At 41.0% G+C, this 20,935-nt stretch overlaps 1 protein-coding gene across 1 annotated transcript in view; it reads right to left on the bottom strand.

Annotated features, from left to right (window-relative positions):
- Nucleotides 1-794: 794 nt before the first annotated feature.
- The window catches only part of LOC104548246 (A-kinase anchor protein 13-like), a gene marked incomplete at its 3' end in the record, with an annotated part of 87,088 nt that continues 66,947 nt past the window's right edge, over nucleotides 795-20,935 (bottom strand). The window contains exons 13-18 of the mRNA XM_010194216.1: nucleotides 19,312-19,495; nucleotides 18,415-18,523; nucleotides 10,426-10,468; nucleotides 9,022-9,124; nucleotides 3,760-3,931; nucleotides 795-862 (exon numbers count right to left, since the gene is read on the bottom strand). Coding sequence (XP_010192518.1) covers nucleotides 795-862; nucleotides 3,760-3,931; nucleotides 9,022-9,124; nucleotides 10,426-10,468; nucleotides 18,415-18,523; nucleotides 19,312-19,495 — 679 coding nt within the window. The remainder of the gene's footprint in view (nucleotides 863-3,759; nucleotides 3,932-9,021; nucleotides 9,125-10,425; nucleotides 10,469-18,414; nucleotides 18,524-19,311; nucleotides 19,496-20,935) is intronic.

Below are 20,935 nucleotides of genomic sequence, written 5' to 3'. Positions count from 1 at the left end.
ACACACACACATATGTATATGTACACACACACACATACACTGCCCCTCCAGTTGCCATCAATGAAATGGGCAAAACAACAGATGGAGAAATGTTCAGCAAATTGGAAAATGAGAAGAGGATGTGCTGACAGTACTGAAGAGAAATAAAAATCATAATTGTATAAACATTAACGAGCTTGAAGAACCATACTGCAGAAGAATTGCTTCACACCTGGGGCAAGCACAAATTCTGCACATTAACCACAGAAAAAACATACACATCTAATAGTTGTCATGATGCACTGTATACACACAGTGCTATGTATACACATAGCATTTGTGAATTTAAGATATAAGGCATTTAAGGGTGCTGGACACCCCTGAGTTTTGCCAGTAAACTGTTTCATTTTTAATTGAAGCATGGGACAGACCATCTCACCATAAGGTCCCTGTCTACAGCAGGGAACAATGCAGGGAATTTGCTGCCAGCAAAACCCAGTGGCACTCACCACAGAGTCCAAGGGACAACTACTGTATTAACAGGTATTTTACATAGGCATGTAAATATACATGTAATATTATATAATAATGCATGGAATATGAAATACATGTAAACAGAAATACATGCTAAATACATTTAAAACACATGCTGGGGAACTTCAGGAGAGCCCAGAGGAATTATTCACTATAGCACAGGGGCTGAAGTTCTTTACCACAAGCTGGAAACTTTGGGACATATGGTGGATGTTATATATCTGCATGCGAAAATGTTTAAACTTTTTTGTTTATTCAGTGGAGTAGATGAAAGCTCTTACCTTCATTTTGACCTTTGAACAAGCAGCAAAACTCTCCTTACAGCCTTTGTGAACAATTGCATTGCAGTCTGTTAAAAGTAAAAAAACACAACCAATTAAACAAAAACCCCACAGAAAACAGGCCAGTTTTTGCTGTTTGTAATCCGAACTGTTATCTTGCACAACTGAGAATTACAACTTTCAGGCACCATTGTGGTTCGCATGAGTAGCTACAGATACTGAGACAGACTGCTTTCCCGGATAATTAGTCCTTTGTTAACAAGATTTCCTCATGGAATCTAACAGGAAACTCTGTTTAAAAATCAATGCAAGGTTGAGAAGTCAGGGTCCTAATGGGTCTTAAATAAAAAGAAAAAAAAGAAAAAGAAAAAAGATGGACTTATTCCTCTGAAGGGAAAGTAAAGTGGAAAGTAGAAGCAAGAGACAGAAACAGAAACCAATTGTAGGGGCAGTATTTTCTCTGAAAACAGAAATATGTTCTTATCAAGACAAGGATTACGGGATCCAAAAGACAGGAAAAGGACAGGAAAATTCATTTACATAAACTCAGACATACCATAGCCGAGATTTACAGGAACCAAGTGCTACTGTAGTATAGGATTACCAGAAAAAGTAACAGGAGCATCTGCCAGGTGACCACGTCCTTGAGGTTGGGACTTCCTGCTGACAACTACACTGACGCCTGTTTAGGTCCAAACCCACAACATTTACGGATGCAAAGAGCATCGTGCTTTAACACCACCCGTTGCTGCATCTATGTCAGAGCAAGAGCTGTGTATCTTTTTCAGAATACCCTGAGTCTACCCATGATCTCTGCCAGTAGCTTTCTGGAAATCAAAGTTTTAAAAAATGACTAATAAAAGCCAGTAATTCTGATATTTTGAGAGAGGTAAGGGTAAGGCCGCAGGGCGTTGCTGTTCTGTCGATGTCCCACAATTTCCTGTGCAAGAGAGACAGAAGAAAGAAACCTGCATGTTCTTGCAAAAACCCACAAGCACAATCATTTTTCAGATCAAACAAGGAAGAGGGACAGAACCTGCTTTGGGTGCATGAAAAGAGGCAGTGACACAATTCAGAACCACTTAAATTCACATTCAAGCCTTGAAAGCCTGAAGGCAGCTCTTCAGTATGTACCATTTAGCAACCAAGCATTTTGATCTCTGAGTTCAAAAGTCTGGTTTCAGGAACTTTATTCCTCTAGCTCAACTCTTCAGCAGGCAGGACCTTCTTCCAACTCCTGTGTATCACTAGCATTAATAATTAAAAACCCTCAAAGCTTCTTTTCTGCATCACTGATCATAAAAAAACATTAAAAAGACCAGGCAGAGGAATTAAAAATTGGGATTTTTTGCTTGCCCATTTGTTTCAGAGCATGCTAAATCTTTCAGCACTGACTGGCTGTTTCAGGAAGCTGTGGGCGTCATTGAAAAGTTGAGACATTGATTTAAAATGATCCAGGGCTTTAAAAGGCATTATGAAAACGTCATCCATAGGCGAGACAGAGCAGTGATGGCAGCAGTAAAGCATTGTCACTTGTGTAGGAAAAAAGCAGTCTACAACAGCACAGGAACAACAGAGCCTCTGCTACTGGTTATCAGTCATTTCCATGGCAGTTGATGGCTGGCTTTAAGACACAAGAGGAGAAAGGATCACTCTTAGGGGTGAGCTTATAACCTGAGACTTGACCAAACTTTCCTTGTGGCTTTCACTTTCTGGACAATGCAGAAAACTTATTCTGTTGTAACTTTAAAAATAAGGAAAGAACATTTACGCTAAAACATAGGACGCTGTTGGATTATTTTAACTCATTAGGCTATAGAGAGTTAAACTGGGATATATTTGATTTTCTAAGCGGCTTCAGAAGCTGTTAAGAAAGTCAAGTTGGGAAAGGGAGAGGATGCATTTGAGAGCTTGTAACAGTTTATGTTTTCCATTTCCCATCAGGCTGACACAGAGCACATCTCATGCAAACAACTTTGCTGAAATCTCTTCCAGGAAGCTCAAAACTGCCATTGAGGATTCAGCTAACTGCTCACCGGAGGTGTCTTATACATTGCTTATCTACCAGAAGGAACAGACTGACACTGAGCCTCCTGCTCCAGCATGGCAGCAGTTCCTCTACACAGTTTGACTCATCCCTAGGCCAGTACAGTAGAAAATATTATTAGTAGTGAGGAATGGAGAGGCCTGAGCTGCAGTGGGAAACAGACATTTTTGTCTGCATATTCTATAGCTTTGGGTCACTGCATAAGCCAGCCACCATTCTGGTCTCGACTACACAAACGCTGCTGACCTTATCGAGCTACAGCCATGAGAAACCAACTGATAGAAAAAAAGAGAACAAAGTCACCGATCTCGCAGAAACCCTCTGCAGTGCTTCCCGTACCACCTGCGTGGTGCTGCACACACTTCACATGCACACAAGCAGTTGCCATTTGACCTCTGATGCAATCTCACGTATTGAGAAGGGAGAAGAGGGTTAGCGTTTCCTTTTGATATCACGCTGTTCTCACTGAGGGCTCACTGAAGCTGTGTTTCAGAGAACTAAAGGGATATACTACAGATGGGTGGGAATTTTTTTTCCCCGATTGGAAATAAAGGCCATGATCCAAGCCAGCTTTCTCTGTCCTCCATCTGCCTTAAAGCGCCTCAGCCCCATGGAGCTGAAATAACCCAAGTCCTTCAGCTGACTGATCCATCCCAACAAGCAGGGGCAGAAAACCCCGCGGGATGCTGTGATGTCCAAGCACTGGCTTGGAAGGAGACTGTGGGATGCTTCCTTGCAGCCACGACTCATTTCAGTCCAGCTTCCGTAAGGTAACACGCTGCTCCATGAATCACCATCTAAAAAACCTCTCTCCCATCCCACATCCTTAAGTGAGAGGAAAATAAAGTGTCAGGCTCATGTTTCCTCATGTCAGATTTAATGAAAAACAAAGAGAAGGGGGGCAAACCCCCAACTTACTTGCACAGTAGTACGAATCCTTATTGAAAGGTTTCATACAGTGGTAACAGGTTGCTTGGGCTAAAGCAGAGGTTGCAGTGAAGAGGTGTCCGTTCAACAGCTTCTTATCTTTTTCCTTCTCCTTGGAATCTTTGTCCTTCTCTTTAGTCTTCTCTTTATCTTTCTCTTTTTCCTGCCGAGAGAAAATGAACAAATGCCTGGTCACTTCGCAGAGGTCTATTCTCTGGTTACAAATTCGTCAGTGTTTGCCTTTGGCACTATGACCAGATCGATCGGTGCACACCTTAACAGTAGTCGTGTGTCTGTGCAGCTCTCTTAAAAAATCAACGTACAACCCCCATGGATGTGGATTAACATAATACTGACTCACAGAGCCTTCTGCGCTGGTATCTCATCAGCAGAGACAAAATTGAGTCTGTTCTGAAGGCTGCTCTTTTCTTCTGCTTTTGTTTCATATCTGCTTGGATTAATGACTTACTTCTTTTCCTCTTCTGGGCTCTCATCAGTCTCTTCAGCACTTTCAATGAATTGTGTTAAATACAAACACCACGCATAAAGCGTATCAAACTTTCCACACAGTTAATTTTTAAGGCCAATCTGTAAGACTCGTGCTTTGCAATTGCGTTTTCAATGGAGAAGACAAGCTCTTCCTTGCTGCCTGTACAGCATCGCTGCCAGAATATTTCCACCTCCGTTTTCCTTCTGACTAGCAACTTTTTCAACAGTTTCAGGCAACCTCAAGTAACCATGTGAAGCTTTTTTGGGGAAACAGATCTTTCACAAACACTCAAAATACGGCACCGCAGAAAGGCTGAGGAACCACAGCAACACGGTAGAAAATTATCTCGGCTTCCGGAAGCCACGGTTCAACCTCTGGGCTACTCAGCTTTGGAAAGATGCAAACAAAGACTGCTTCTCCAACTTTTAGCAGAGCTTTTGCTTTTCTATCACTACTTGAGATAGAAAATGCTAAATACGAAAAATATGAAACATTTTCCTCCTACAGCCTTTCATGGATTTGGAATTCTCCCAAACCATTTTTAAAGGAAACTCCATAGAGAAGCTCCAAGTTTGAATTATAGCAACTCCCTGTCTTTCTATGTACCACCCCACAAGATGTTTACCATACAATTCAGCTCCAGATCTGTATTTTATAGCTGTTAATTTAGATTTCATGGCATCCGAAAGAGAAGCTTAACCAGAAATTGATAAAGGCTTCTGTAAACCTATCTTTGCATTTTGTTATTTGTATGCCATGTGCCCTTTGCTAAATATTGTAACAGGCTAAATATCAGAGAGCTGCAGAGCAGCCCATGTGAGCCACTGCCATTAAGCGGTTAAAAGTGGTGTTGAGCTGTGCAGTCACTGGCAGGGAAACTTTCAAGCCTTTGATGACACACTCCAATAATTAGTAACTCAGCCTCAGGTTTCCTCTCTCCCAACACACCCCAGGCAAAATCTCAGTGTTGGAGTCTCTTCCTGCAAAGCCTCATGAACAGAAAGTCTATTTACTGGCCCCTAACACTACTTTATTCTGCAAATAAGCAAAACCAGGAGCATTACTGTATGGAATAACCTTGTCTGAAGCAGAAACCCTGCCAGGAAGAGTCTGGTTTGCGGCACATCTCTGCCTCCTTCAAGCCATCAGCTCAGATCACCACCCCACGTCAACCACCACAGCTCCCTTCACTTCACCTTTAACCATGTCCAGCCCAGCAGGACTCAAGAACTAAAACTCTGCAGTTTAGTCCTTGGCCAACAGCACCAAGTTGCCACCTGGAGTTCTGCTCTATTGCCAGGACTTGTGAAGCTCCAGGAGAAAAGATCACCCTATGCTCAATATGGATCTCGTGACCTTCACACTAAAATGCTGAAAGGAGAGTCACCGTCCTATACTTTAAATGTACCTGATGTTTACTGCAAAGCCTAGTAATTCTAGAGTCTGGAATAATACCCTGTCTTTATAAAAATCAGTGTAAAAAGCATTTTCATTAAAGCTGAACGACCCCAGGAAAAACAGGAAACGGGTGCACCACTTTCAAGGAGGAAACAGCAAACTTTATATACGGGATGCCAGCCATACTGCTGAAAATCAGGGTCTCAGAACAAGTTTTTTTTTGTTTTTTTTTTTTCCCTTTCCAGTGACAGTTACTGGAACTCTTTTTAAAAAGAGGATTGTGAAAATAAAGCCATTTTCTTGCACTGTCAGAGCTGCCAGCATGACCTGAAGCACGGCTTCATGGCTGAACCTGTACCAACGTGCACCAACGGACACAACGGGTACCGCAACTCAGTCATACAGCCCAAAATTACAGACCTGTGCTGCGGCAGCAGATTCCGCTTCAAAATAACCACGAAGCTCTTACCTCCCAATGCCTAAGTCCTACTAGCTTCACTGTTATGTGAGGTACTTCGGAAAATCGATTCCATTTTATCGACATCCTTCCCCCGGGAGCAGGAGAGCTGCTCCCCACCAGCATCAGCCCATGGCGACGGCAGAGGGGGACGGCTGTCAGAGAGGAGTTGAGCAAAAGGGGAGGGCGGGACGACTGCTGCTAACTTCCTTGAAGATGATTTTAGCTACTGTGCTGCTGCTTTTATCTTGCCCTATTCTAGCTTTCACTGCAAAAAAACTTAGAAACAAGATGCAGGCAGGAACGGATGGGCTCAATATTTTAGATGTCACAAGTCAGTATGAGACCACCCATTTACAAGGCAGAGGGTGGTAAATCAAACCCTCTGCGATGTTTGGGACACAGAAAAAGTGAATTTTAACATACCTCAGCGTTGCTGTGTACTTCAGTAAAAGTGCTGCAGAAGACTTGCCAGACAGAAAGGTTTCACGTGTTTGCACTCCTCCTGCTTTACTGGTCACAAATGTTCCCTGTCTCCTACTCCTTTCAAACACTCAACTCTTACTGTACACACCGAGAAGCTGTTGGTGGTACAGCTAATAACTGCGCAAGTCAGGGAAAAAGAGAAATCACTCATGCTAATTATTTTTGTCGTCATTTCCCAGAAGCTCTCTACCAAAATGAAGAAAATGAGTATTTTTTCCTGACTGACAGAGACACAGCACATTTTAGACCTTGCAAACGTGAATCAGTGCACGTTACTGATTTCAAGAGATTCACTGACTAATCCCTGAACAGCACAAAGCATGTGTCAGACGTGGGTAAATTCACAAACTTCTATCATCATCTCCTACGGTTACTACTCCAAAACCTGTTTTATTTTTAGGGTTTATTTACATAACTGTTTACACCATTTGCAAGAAGAGCTGTTGCCGTTAGTAAGCTCAGATGTGCTTTGTTTTATGGTTCATCTCAGAAAATGATGATTTCTGAAGGTTTGGAAAAAAGTAGAACCTAGTTAGAAAGAAGCTGAAGCCTCTCTCCCTTCTTAGAGCCCAGACAGCAGCAGAAACCAACTCTTCCTGTCCAACTTCCTCTTTCAAGGTTTGTTGTTTTTCTTTTTAACTCTTACAGGTTTTCATTGGCCATAACGCTTCTGAGAAACCCATGTTTGCAAGAATTTTTAGGTCAAATTGTTTAAGCGTACAGCTGAAGCTCTAAAAATGTGCTAACATTCCACTGCAAGTAGAGAAGAAATTGTAACTAGAATGGAATTATGGCTTTTTAGTTAGTAAAAATATCACAACTGCTATGAGCTGGGATCTTTGTAGTGTGCATTATTGTTTAGATTTTGGAGCAATGCTTTACCAACAATTTCAGACACAATCAAGAAATCAGTGAAATCAGACTGCACCTATTTAACAAAGGCAGAGCAAGTATCTTGAAGCACTTCTGTCCTACTTCTTCGCCTGTCCCAACCAGATCTCGTACACACATCCAGATCCTGCTTCCAGATTATACACCCGTAGTGCAAGAACCAGTTAACACATTTCCAGTCTTGTTCACAGGCTGTGCAACGTGATCTGCAAGTTCTTGCTAGTGGTTTTGCACAGAGGTTTCTATGTAAATATACATATCTATTTGACTGGGTACTTTGCAGCAGGGAAGAGCATTATCTTAAAGCTGTTCAGCAGCAGCTCTGAGCCACTGGTACCTCCTTTAAAGGCAGATCCACAAAGAGGAACTGTGCACTAGGGTGACTGATCTCACTACAGCTGGTGCCTCATTGCAAACGTGATGCAATCTGGAAAAACAGGTATCCAAATGTGCACTGTGCCATTACAGCACGCAAACCCAGCGACATCAGAGAAATGCTCAGGCTGAAACATCAAGTGGTTATGTTGGGAAAGGCTAACATGAAGTTTGCTTGTGCAAGTGAAGCGTGATCCCTCCCATACAGACAGGCTTCAGCCCCCTCTTATCCTGCGATAGGCACAATTCTCATTATGCCACATTTTGTTTCCCATTTGCTATTCAGACACTCATCAGAACATGTAATTATGTGTCTCAGGGCCTTCCAGTAGCATTTAACAACATATTAGCTACATATCACCTAACTATACAATACACATTGCCCAGTGTGAGGTAAGGCGCTCTTCGCTTCTGTCAGACATGGTAAACCAAGGTGAGATTCAAGTAAAAAAATCCATCAAAGTCAAAAAAACCCAAATGTATATTAAGCTTCAGGGGACAACTGAAGGCAACAACAGCCCGTTTGCATGAAGTTAGCATCAATGTAATTATTCCTGTACCCAGTGCTGTTCCCAGGAAATTCAGTTGTGCTGAGCAGGACTTAACCTTCAGCAACTTAAATCCCAGGGTTTCAGGGAAAGAAAAAAGGGGAAAGTATAACCATTGGCCATCACTAAAGGTCATGATTTGGACAACTTCTCCAGCAGTGCACAGGAACTTTGTGGCAAAGGTAGAAATTAAAGGGAAACACAATACAGCCTTCAGCAGCCAGTCCCTTCTCACAGCTCCTGTCCTCATTTTATCAAACAACTTTCAGGTTCTGTAAAAATTAGACCCATCAATCACTGCAAAGCTGTAACTCCTGCTGGAGCACAATCTATTCTCTGTAATAAATGAAGTTTGTTCTGTAGGGAAAAGAGGCAAAAACATTGCACAGGAAACCTCACCTCAGATGCATTTCAGTTTTGGGGTGCTAAAATCTCCCATGCCATTATTCCCCATTACCTCACAGAAAAGCCTTCCCTTGCAAAAGGAAGAAAAAAGAATAGAAAGGCAGGCAAAGACATAAACACCACTCTATGGAAACACAAACACAGAATTCATCTCTGCTACTTGTAGATATTTCATGGCTGTATAAATCACAAGAAGCACTTACTTTGCTCTTCTTGCTGCTGGACATTTTATTCCTGAGGTAGCTGAAGGTGCGGCTGACTTTTGTTCCTTTACCAGCAGGGACACTGCTGCTCTCCTCAGATACGCTAGAATGAAAAAAAGAAGTTGTTTTCATTGTTTTTTCCTTACAAAGCATCTATTAAATGGATAGGTTCTTTATCAAAGGACAGATGCATTTACCATCCAATAGTCACAGGCTGATTTATGGTGTTACACGAGAAAAGGCAAAGTGAAGACAAAATGCCAATCTGGTAGTTAGTCATAAGTTTCAAGGAATCTTTTTATCTGTTTTTAAGCAATCTCCACTCTCAAGCCATGCCACAGCACCCTCTGCTGCTCCTGTGGCCGAATAACCACTAAGCAGCTTACAGCATCTGTCCATTTACATGGCCAGTGTTGCAATAATACAGTTAGTTTTGACACTTAAACATCAATATTTTGAATGTGGAGTAGATAGAAAGGGATAGGACATGCATTCATCCTTTAAAGAGAGATCTCCTTCCAGAGAAAGGCATCTAACGAATTCTGAAAAGGCAGTGATTGTCTCTAACATAAACCACGCTGCAAAGCCTCCCCTAAGAAATGAGAATACAAATATTAAGTAATATAAAGCAACAGTTATTTGTATTAATTTAGGCACTTCTGAGATGCCAGATATTGTCTGCCAGTCTTTACACAGACAAAATTATGACTTCTTCAGCCTCTATGGAGGAATAAGAAATTACAGAGGAAACTATTATTGCATTTGAAAAAAAGGACACAGTCTGTCAATAGGAAGTACAACACAAATCAAAACCAGAAGGACAGAAAGACAAATGAAATCAAGGAGCAGAAACCAGCGGCAAGCAGAGAAGAGCCTCTCAGATACCAAATAAAGCTGAAGCTGTCACAGTGACACAGAGACACCCAGCTCCTTCAGTGCCACAAATGTCCCTCCTCCAGAGAAGTGCTTTTAAAGCCAGCACCCACCAGAAAGATTATCTCCTCTCTACAGTTTGCAAGGATGAAAAGCAACGTACAAAACCAGGATCATTTTGATCTTTGTTACAGAAACATAGACAGAATTAACCAAATAGAGGAACAACTAGTTCTTCTGTCACAAAATAGAACACAGGGTAATCCAATATTGTTCAAGAATAGATAAACTGATGCAATACTGTATGTATAAACACAAAGCTTTGTCAGAGATAAGACCGAGAAGACACTTTCATTTTCTATGTTCTAAAATATTCTTCAGCCTTCAGACAAACTGGATTGATTTTCACAGACCTGACACTTGCAATTTCAGCTGAAGCACACTGGGGCCAGGAAGGCTTTTGGGCGTCAAAGCACAGCCCACTGCAAGAGTCCCACCAGAAAAGAACATGGTACCCCCAAAATACCATACCTCTGAACTGAGGGACCTGTGGAGCCGCTGGATGCCTGCGTACCTGGAAAAGATTGGAGGGGTGGGGGGATGACATGTTAGACCATGATCTTAGCACACTGATTTTAAAAACATAGCTTGCATATTTGCATGGTTTGAGTGGAAGGGGAAATGTTCTCCAGAAGTGAGAGTCTAGAATAGATTTCATGTGCTTGGGATAAAGCCTTTTCCCTGCACCCTTAGGTGCTCTCAAATCAGATGCTGAGGTGAAAGCCTGCTTAGTGTTTTTATCCTTCTTCAGCTATTAAGCAAAGGATGTGCATCTGTTGAGCGCTGATAAACCAAGGTATCTGAATCAGAACTGCCAATCCAATGACAATAGGTGTAAATGAGAATCTTTCTGCCACAACGCTTTTATTTATACACCACTAGAAAGAATCTATTGTACAAGACATCCGGGTTTCATGTATAAAACTTTTATGCTTGATAAAATTATAGTTCATTTTCCCATCAAAATCGTGAAGCACTTCATAAAGAGTAAGGGAAACAAGGGAAGCCTTATTCTGTTTTCCATGAAACATTACCAGCCCAGGGCTTAGTCACACAACTGTGCTTGAGGAAAATCTGACTTTTGACATGGAGCTGAAGCCCAGCCAATGGCACAAATTCTCTTTATACCACAAGAAACCTGCTTGCACAATGCATTTGGAGCAGATTAGGTAGCTGATACCATTTACCAGAACCACTGAAGAATACCGGAAAATCAGAATGAAATGATCCAGAGAAGAGAGGGCTCTCCCGAGTAACTGGGCTCATCAGGACTCCAAAAAACCCTCCCTACAAGCACTGTTTGCAGTCCCAGCTGAAGTTCAAGAAGCAGCATGACTGATCCTCTTATTAGGCTTCTGCATATACATTGTACAAAAACCAGTACTTTAGCTTCAAATTCTGTTAGCATATAAAAGCTAAGGGCAAATGCAAAAAAGCTACTTGACATCAGAGGCAATGCTGGTCCTCTATCCAAAAGCAGTAAGAGCATTAGGAAAAACTCTGCATACACTACTGTACACCTTATGACTCTAAAATACACATTTTCCTGACCACTGATTCAAGTGTCAACACCGCCTGAGACAGAAATATCATTTCTTCAAATTGGGAAACTAAAATACAGGCATATCCCATTGCCTCACCTCTGCCTGGAGATTTCTATTAGCATTTCTTTTGCAAAATCTTTGATCCAATTAATGATCTATCCCAAATACATCAGAGTTAGTAATACTGTAACATACATCAAAATGAAGCATATTATACAATTTCCCGACTGTGCTGGGTTTTTATGTAATGTCTACTACCTAAGCCCCTAAGATCACACAAGTAATTTACTCCCAATTCCCTAGTTAATACTCCAGTGACTCTAGTTCATGCTTCAGCTCCAGTTTGCTTTTAACAGGAGTTAAGGCTTCTCAACCTTTCCTTTTGGTAATAAATCCAGTGGAATTGATGAAGCTAAGAACTGCACAAACCTTTTTGTTTCTTTGCAGTTAAAGTAAGAGATACAAATGAATGCTGCATCACGAGCTGTAATAATTTGATACTCGTGACTGTTTTTCAGCCACCTTGAGAAAACACATTGAATGTGAACCTGAATTATGTACTATTTATCTTTGACTGCAATAGCATTTTATCTTAAAAATGGGGGATTCTTTACACTGGCAGGCAAAGTGGATCCATACAAAAATCAACGTAAAAGCTTGTTTATGATTTCATATTTTGGTTTACAATATAACATCGTATGATCAACATTCTGCTGCAAGCTATAAAGCCCAAGAAGATCAGCACAGAAAAGCACGTATTTTCTCACCTTCAGGTTTTTTTGGGGGAGGTAGAAGGAGGCAAAGAAGGTTTATTTCCATAATTTTTGTGTTTCCTATCATGACCAGGTTCAAAACTGAAATGCTAAAACTAATTTCACAGCCCACAAAAGATGTTAGTTTTGTTCAAATGGCCAGGACTGCTATCTGTGTGCAATGAATCCAGGCTAGCAGCCAAATTTTGGTGTACTTAATTAACTGAACACCTTCTAAGCATCACCCACCAAAGTTATTTCATGTGGTAGCTGGACTTGAAATAATACATTATGCAGAAAACAGTGACTGGACTAGGATACTGCAAACAAAAGAAACCAGCTCACAACTCTGTAAAGCTTAACTTCTGTGGGTCAAGAAATCCAAAGGTTTCATAATAATTTTTGTTAAATGCACAGGTTGGCTTGTCCAGCCATCTGAAATCCACATATCTTAAAAATACATGACAGCAAACAAACTACAACTGATTCTCCATACTCTACAGAAAAAGGTTATAGAGATGTATGGTGACTGAAATGCAAGTGCAATCTCAACACCAACACATCCATCCCCTCCTGAGAAATGAACCCTGAAGATGCGAACAAATAAACAAACTGGTCTGGGATTACTACATGAAAAATGCCCATTGCCAAAGCTTGGCAATCTTATGAACAGCTGTGGCTAAACCAGCCCTTACAGAAAGCCACCACAGTACCCTCAAATATGAGGGAATAAAACCCATGTAAAGAAAGCAACATTTTTGCTTGAGACAATATCCAACATTACTTTAAATGCTCACTGGTAACAGCTGTGCTGTTGAGGGAGAGAAGACAGATACTGGCTAACAGAAATAGCCCCCCAAATTGCTATGTCCTAGCCTATTAGGAATCACTTAACTGATTGGATGCTTAAAACAAACAGAAAATAATAATAATAATAATAATAAAAGCCAAACTCCAAAACCAACAACAAAACCATGAAAAAAACCAATTGCAAACCCAAGTCCACGCAGTTTAGCTACGAGTACTTTTTACCATGGGAGCATGACATGAAGGCACAGCTGTGTGTCTGCAGCTCACTTTCTGGGGACTACAAATTGTGAGTTTTGTTAAAGGCAGAAGAGAAGGACAGAGCAAAAAGGAAGGAGCTTAAGTATGGGAGTGGGTAGTATCACACCTGGGAAGAGCACAGACTTTCTTGTAGGAAGGGACAAACCCACAGTGGAGACCAGGAATGGAAAGGAAGAGAATTTAGATACCTACAACATGGATGGTGTGGAGATTTTTTAAATTTGGGAAGCAACCACAATCTGTTGGACTGGAAAGCAATTTGCCCCCATCCCAGGATACACATGAGGGATGTGGGATAGTTTCCTTGCAAACCTTAGATCTAAACCAACTAATGCAGCTGCTCTGAATTTTCTCTTTAAATAGAGAATTATCTGTTCTAGTTTATTTCAACAGTCTAATAAAACATGCTTAAGAAATAGGAAGCATTTCCAATTATCTTTGATAAACCTATGTAAAAAAAAACCAAGAGGAGCCTAAATTACTTTAATTCAATCTTTGGCCTTAGAGGGGTATGTTTTAGCAATGGAGTTTGTAGGAGGGGAAAAAAGCTAACATCTAACACTTGCCTGTTTCCCAACAAAACTATTTCTGATTATAATTATAGACCTAGATATGAACACCCTGACGATTTAAGGTGTTTGGCTGCAATGTATGTTTGCAGAATAAAGTTCTTTTATTCTGCCTTTAGTTAGTATTGAGATACAGAGCTGACATAAAGTTGTTAAGAGATCATGCAATGGAAAGGTCTGGTTCAATGTTAGCAAGGTGAAACTTCAAGGTCTAAAGCAGAAAACCAGATTTCCCTTTGTTTCCACCAGTAATGGCTGCAAACACAAGGAAAGTGATTACTTACTATCCAACTCCTCCTCCTCATCACTGGAAGAAGAGCCAATAGAAAAGAGAGTTTTAGACTTAGGAATGAGTGGAGAGACGCTGAACGAGAAGGAGATTCGTCTCGATGGTCGAGTCCGGCCCTGGGCTGAGAAGTGGGTTAACAGCAGACATTAGAGCATGCTTGAAAATGCATTTAATAATAAAAAGAGGAGGAAAGCAGCCAAAGCAAACTAAAACCAAAGCAAAGGGAATGTCTGCAAAGCAGCTGGCTTCAGAAAAGGGAGAAGAAACAAAGAGTTGAGAACGTGCAGATTGCAGAGGATGCAGGTTTCAGAGGATGCAGGTCTCACTGCATGCGTAAGTCGAGGTACAAGGCTTTGCTATCTTTTTACAGGAATCCTTAATGAAGATGTGAGCAGTTATTTGTGCAAACAGAATACCAACAGCTTAGTGGATCTCTGGACAAAGGGCATCTGCTTCACTGAAGTAACTGCCAGAGAATCAAACTAGAACAACTCAGTAGATTTGTTTAAGGGTGCTTTTTGCATTTAAATGACACTAAAGCTGCTGGGTATAGCATGGATACTTTACCTGACGCGCTGACATTACATACCTAGGAAGGTTCTTGCCACTTCTATCTCTCAAAAAAAAAAACCACCACCATTTTGGTGATGTTATGTCCCTTAAAAACTTCCAGCTTTAAAGTGGAAAGAACTAAATTTCCCTTCTTTTTTTCTCCAAAATAAAACAGAAAAAGGAAGCATCTGTTCTCCTGCCTTCTTATAAACTCACAGACCTTATTTTAAAGAAACTGGCTAAACATCAGAAAAGCCCCTCTGCAACCCCTCCTGTCTTTGCCTGGAAGAAGGCTACCAAACACAGTGCCAAACTCAGCCACCAGTCTGTGGCATCCAATCTTCTATTAGCAGCAGGATGACAACAAGCTCAATCATCTTTTCTCAGGCATGTTACTGCTCTGCCTTCTGCTTATTTCAATTTGTGAAGTTATATTTATCTTCCAGTACTATGCACTTTTCCAGGAATCCCTGCTATTTGTCAGGCCTTCGTCCACAAACTTTGCAAATTAAAAGGGTTTCCTGTAATTCCTGTTTAAAAATAATTTATTTTTAACAGCAGCTCTTGCATAGCAGCAGCTTTGCAACAACTCTTTATATGTACAATCTTCTCTGAAAAGAGATGTAGGAGCCAGCTAGCCACTCATATCTGAAACTGCTACACAGCTCCTTATGGAGATGTCCAAGGGCTGTATTTCCCAGACCTGCCCCTGGAACAGGGCTGACCTAAGGGTCCTACAATAAGCATTCTCATTAAACATCTCTGGGTATATATAAACATATATTCAAGCACTTCTCAGTCATTCCATGGCACAGATAAATCCATTTGCTTGCACAATAGGGAAAAGAGGCTAAAGACTTCATCAGTGTTGAACTTCAAAGAGAGAGACGTACCAGTAATTACTCTCTTTGAATAAAACATGTCCTTTTAGTCACAAAGAGATCTTTTTGTATTGCTAAGATCATACCCCAAAACTGAATTCAGACTATAAAAATATTACCCAAAGAATATCCAACACAATGCAAGCAATGCAAAGGAAACTCCCCTGAAAGTTTCCTTCAGCCATCAGTCATCAGTGCCAATCGCCTACAGGCGATTTGACTAAAATTAAAATTCCTTGTCACATGTAAGCAGAACAACCCTAGAGGGACACAATGAAAGGCATTTAGACTGAAGAATTCTTAGCAAGATTCGTGCATTAATTTTGTTTATACTGCCTTTCAAAGGAGTTCTTCTCGTGTCCCAGACCTGAAGAACATGACTAGGCAACACTGCTTGCTTTCTTCTTGTAGTCTACTGTCTATTTAGACTAAAAGTCAAGATGAACAATCATACTTTACTGTAAATAGAACCACCTCCTCCAGCACAGTTCAGTTCAACTTCCATTTCAGTGATTTTATTTATAGCAGTTCCTGGCTTTATAGCAGTGCTCCACACTGGAAATTTGCTATTCCAAAGCCCAAAGCAGTCTTCCAAGCACTCCAGCCAACAGCTCTTGTGACCTCCCTCCATAAAATGCTGTGGGATTCACAGATGTGAATGGCCACAGCAGTTCTTGGAACATCTGAGGTATCAGACGGAGCGTGGGTTAGAAACTCAGTCTTGGAAATTGCTCCTGCCTCAGGACTTATGACAATAAACAGGAAAAATAAGAGAAAGCCCTCCATATGTTCAGTCATTTGGATTTAGCTTTTGTGCAAAACATGTTGATTTCTTCCCGTTCAGACACATACATAGGGGTCAGAGATTTTTTTTTTAAACACCTACCACAAAATTATGGAAGTGGAGTAAAGAATTAAAGTTTTCCTGGAATTCACCTCCATGAAATCAAGGATTTATTCTTGCATAACTCTGCAGTATTCTGCCGCAGTAACACAAATGTCAAATCAAGGTGATACAAGGCAGTTTACACACTAAGGCCTTCTTGTAAAAGGGACTAAGCTGCTTCACATGTACTTACGGCCTCAACTCAAGGAACACCATTCCTCTTTCAAAGTGACTGAGGAAGGATGAAGTGATTTACTGAAGTTTCCAAAGGAAAGTGTCAGATTTGGGAAGAGAATCTGTGACTTAAATTTTCAAGGTGAGTAATCCCTATGAATCCTCAAACGCATCGATTTTCAGAAACCACCTTCTTACAACAATGAGGTCTGTCTGAGGTGTCACAAATTACTGGGAAAATAAAGCTCACAGAAGTGTTAGCCATTTTTAGCTTCAGTGTCCAAAACTTGCAGACTGCCTCAAAGCCTAACACATAGCCCTGCTATTTCTTCCACAGCCCCTCTGGATTGCTTACTGCATCTTCTCTTTTCCTTCTTTCCCAACGACACCACCATGACTAGGTCAACTCTAGCAGAACGTGGGGTAATCAAACCTGTCTACCACCAGCTCAGGCCTTGGTGAAGGCCATTTTTAATGTGGGTCATAAGACAGAGAAGAATGGGAAGGCAAAAAAGTTGTCTGATTCCAAGACGGGGGCACAAATCCTTTGCTGTCGAGCTCCCCGCTGTGGGCCTGAAATCACAAGGGAGAGGAGCCTCAGCCCGCCAGGTGCTCTCAGCCACCGACAGCTCATCTTCTGGGAGCTAACAGAGTTATTGATGGTGTTTGGTTAGCAACTGGATGCAGTGCCAATAAATGGGATCCTTCAAAAAAATAATGCAGGCCTTCATCCCAAGGAGGAAAGAGGGTGCGCCACTGCACAGAGCAGGAGCCAGCCAGTGGGGCAGAGCAGCCGTGTTTTGGTTACTGCTGCTGGGGGACACATCCATTAGGCCACACGCTTGTTAATCACGATGGTGAAGAATTTAAAAACGTCTCCTGCAAAATGCAACCTCTGTGAGCTTCCTCCAGCAAGCCTCCTAAATAAACAAAATGCCTTTCTTAAAAGCATCTTTCCCTTATTCAGCTTTGCAAGGAAGGAGCATGTTAATAAAGGGGAAAAGAGACCATCACTGATTGACAAGACATGATCTAAAATGTCAATACAGTTTCTGGCTCGCAATTAATAAAATGAAAACGTCTAACACAGCCCTTCCTAAGCACATCCAGCTGCAGCCTTCTGAATTACTTTCCCAGCCAAAAGAATCAATTCAGTGAAGTTGCAAAATTAAGTGCCTGTTATCGCTTTAATTAAGCTAAACTGAAAAATTGCACCTAATCATCTTTTTTTCTTTTATTCAGGAATGAGATTCAATAAATTACACCCAACTGCCCCAAAATATTTAGTTCAAAATAAACAGCAAACTCCCCCAAAGAGACAAAGACAGGGATTCTCAAGTTTCCATATATCAACTTTCACAGAATCTAGAAATGGGAAAATAAGATCTCAAGTGCAATTTGCCTTGACATCAAAGGAAAAAATTCTGCAAGGATGTAAAAATTTAAATTTTTTTTTTCTTAGTAATAAGCTGAATAAATCACAGTTTTTGTATCAGTAGTCTAATTACAAACAAACAAAAAACCCAACAGAACTGGAAATACCGGGGTACACTGAGAAGAACAAACCATGGGTCTAGACAGAGCTCTCCCTTTCCACCCACAATTCCATGCAGCAGCGAAACATATATTTCATGTAATGTAGGAAAGCAAGAGCAGGTACTAGCAAATTCTGCCTTTGGGAAGGTAGCAAAATATACGTAATAATACAGATGACAGAATGGATAAGGGAAAATTGCGTTACTCACTGTCCAGCACTGGTTTACTAATTGACGTTAGAGACGTAGATTTGGTCAGTGGAGATGAAACAGTGGAAGAACAGAAATTCAATCCTTGTGGCTGCGATGTTTGATGCATCTGCAGAACAGAAAACAACCACATTGAGCAAACACGTCAAGCACGACAGCACCATCCCAACTACAGACCCCAGTTCAGTGCTCATGTTTACTTAAATTTTCTCTTTCACACAGTGGAAAATTGAAACAGTATAAGGTAATAGGTGAGAAATGCAAGGACCACAAAAAATGCAAGCAATGTCACACAGGTGAAATGCAACATTTTGCTTTGTCTTTTAAGTGGAAGACAACTAATTATGCAACAAAGGGACTGGCTGCTTGATTTTCTCGCAAGATATTCCACAGACATTGTTAGGATGGGTAATTCTCTGATGGCCACTGAAATTACTGCTGTGATTCCAACTTCTCAGCATAACTAGACTTTAGTTCAACACAGCAAAAACTGTGATGCTTCGCAGTGCGTTCCCCAAAAATGCCATTCCTCAAAGCAAGAGAAGACATGAGAGTCTCGACATACCAGCTCTTACAGGCCAGATCTTGTAGGACCTGATTACTGCCTGGATGTACAGCAGTGACTCCATGAGGTAAACAGACTGGCTGGCTAATGATTCTGGCATGAACCCAGAAAACACTATCACTGAAAATTCAAACTCAAAAATCCAGGGTATTTATAGCATTTAAGACTGTGATTGCTTCCTTAATAAAAAATAAGCAGAGACTCTCACAACACTGTGCCCCATTTGTCCTTAAGGGTAGACGCCTCCACAGTGAAACTGTGACTTTGGAAAATTGCCTCAAAACATTGATGTAGTGTTTTTTAGCAATCTCACAATAGTCGGGCAGCTTTACCTGGTGATCGTAGTCTCTGATCTCCCCCTGCTCAAGTTCTTCAGTGAGCAAGACCAGGGATCCGTCTTGACTGCTGGCAAGCGGACTCTGTCTGAGGTCTTTGGAGCCCAGAGACGAAGCCTCCAAGTTTGTAGAGGGCTTCTTGTTCTCACCAGAGTCTCCAGTAAGGCCTTCGAGGCTGTAACTGAGGAGAAACCATGGTGATTAGATCCTGACAAACTCTTATGGACCAGTGTCTTTCAGGACATAGCACCTTCAAGTGTAAAACACAAGGCAGTCACTAACCGAACAGCGCTGGGAAATGCTGATGTTACTCTTCAGCACATTACTTCTCAAGGACCAAGTGCAGACAGCAGTGAAAAGATTTCTATTTTCTTTGCAATAAACAGCAGCATTTTTGTTCCTCTAAAGAGACACAGTAGTTGCTTGAGAATGACCACTCAAAATCCTGGTCAATACGCTTTCTTACTGTTGGTTTTTTATTTATTTTGTTTTTATTTTTCTCCTTCTTGAATGGTGCACAGGTGACTGTTTCCATCTGATCTCTCTTGGCCCTGATATTCTGCTTCTGACTCTTCTGCTCCATGTGCCCAAGCATCGAGAAACCCACTGCAATGCCAGTTTGGGTTAATGGGCAAGCTTTACAGATTAACCTCCTGGTACACTAGCACAACTCCATAGCTAATATTTGATGTTATGCACACAAAGCCCTGCTAGCTTGGAACAAGGCCTGTCCTGGAGAGACATCCCAACCTGAGGCTAATCATGGTATCTAAGTGGCAAACAAACTAAAATAAAAGCAAATGAAAGCAGAAAGACACTGTAGATTAAACAGATTATTTAAACAACCCAAGAACATTTAAATTCACTTACACCTGCATAGCAGTGATTCATGTTCCGCATTCCTTTACAAGCATTAAGTGGCTGATAAATACGCATTTTTAAAGCAAAAATCAAAATAAACCTTACATAAGATTTAGTTAATTTTTTAAGACTTTTTACAGCAGTTAATGAGAAAGAAGACTGAGGCATTTAAAATTTAATCTGCTTTAGGAAGATTCTGACTCAAGAACGTGCATCAATAGCAGGCATTATAAGGTTTATTCTAAAACACTTGTAAAGAGAAATCAGTAAAATTTTACCAACTATTTAGAGCAAAGGAACTTATTTTTTTTCCTGCATCCGAAGATGATGACAATGGTGTTATATAGTGCAGAAAAAAATCATGTAGTTTGTTGTGACACAAACAGCTCTAAAACTGCAAATATTAGCCCATAATACAGCCCCCTCTTGGTAATACTGGGCTGTATTTGTTGGTTGGGATATATACACCAAATGCAATTAAATTTGTAATGGGAATGACTGTGGCTTCTTTCTCAATATCTAGTCTTTAGAAAAAGAGTTTAATAACCCTATCCACAACCAGAACTGCCAAAAGAAACCAGAAGCTGTAACATCTGGGAGATTGACTTCCAGGCAACATCAGGGAAAGATCTGACCTGCAAGCATCAGTCTCAACTCTGGAACTTTCTACTGAAGATGCAAGCTTTAAATGTCTGGAAAATCTTCATCTCTGGCTATCAGATTGGTTTTCATAGAAAGTTTTACATGATTAGCCTGAGTG

This window comes from Mesitornis unicolor, unplaced genomic scaffold (genome assembly GCF_000695765.1).
Source record: "Mesitornis unicolor isolate BGI_N332 unplaced genomic scaffold, ASM69576v1 scaffold211, whole genome shotgun sequence".
Taxonomy (NCBI): domain Eukaryota; kingdom Metazoa; phylum Chordata; class Aves; order Mesitornithiformes; family Mesitornithidae; genus Mesitornis; species Mesitornis unicolor.
The sequence above is the reverse complement of the archived record's forward strand: the minus strand, read 5'-3'. Positions and strand labels throughout refer to the sequence as shown.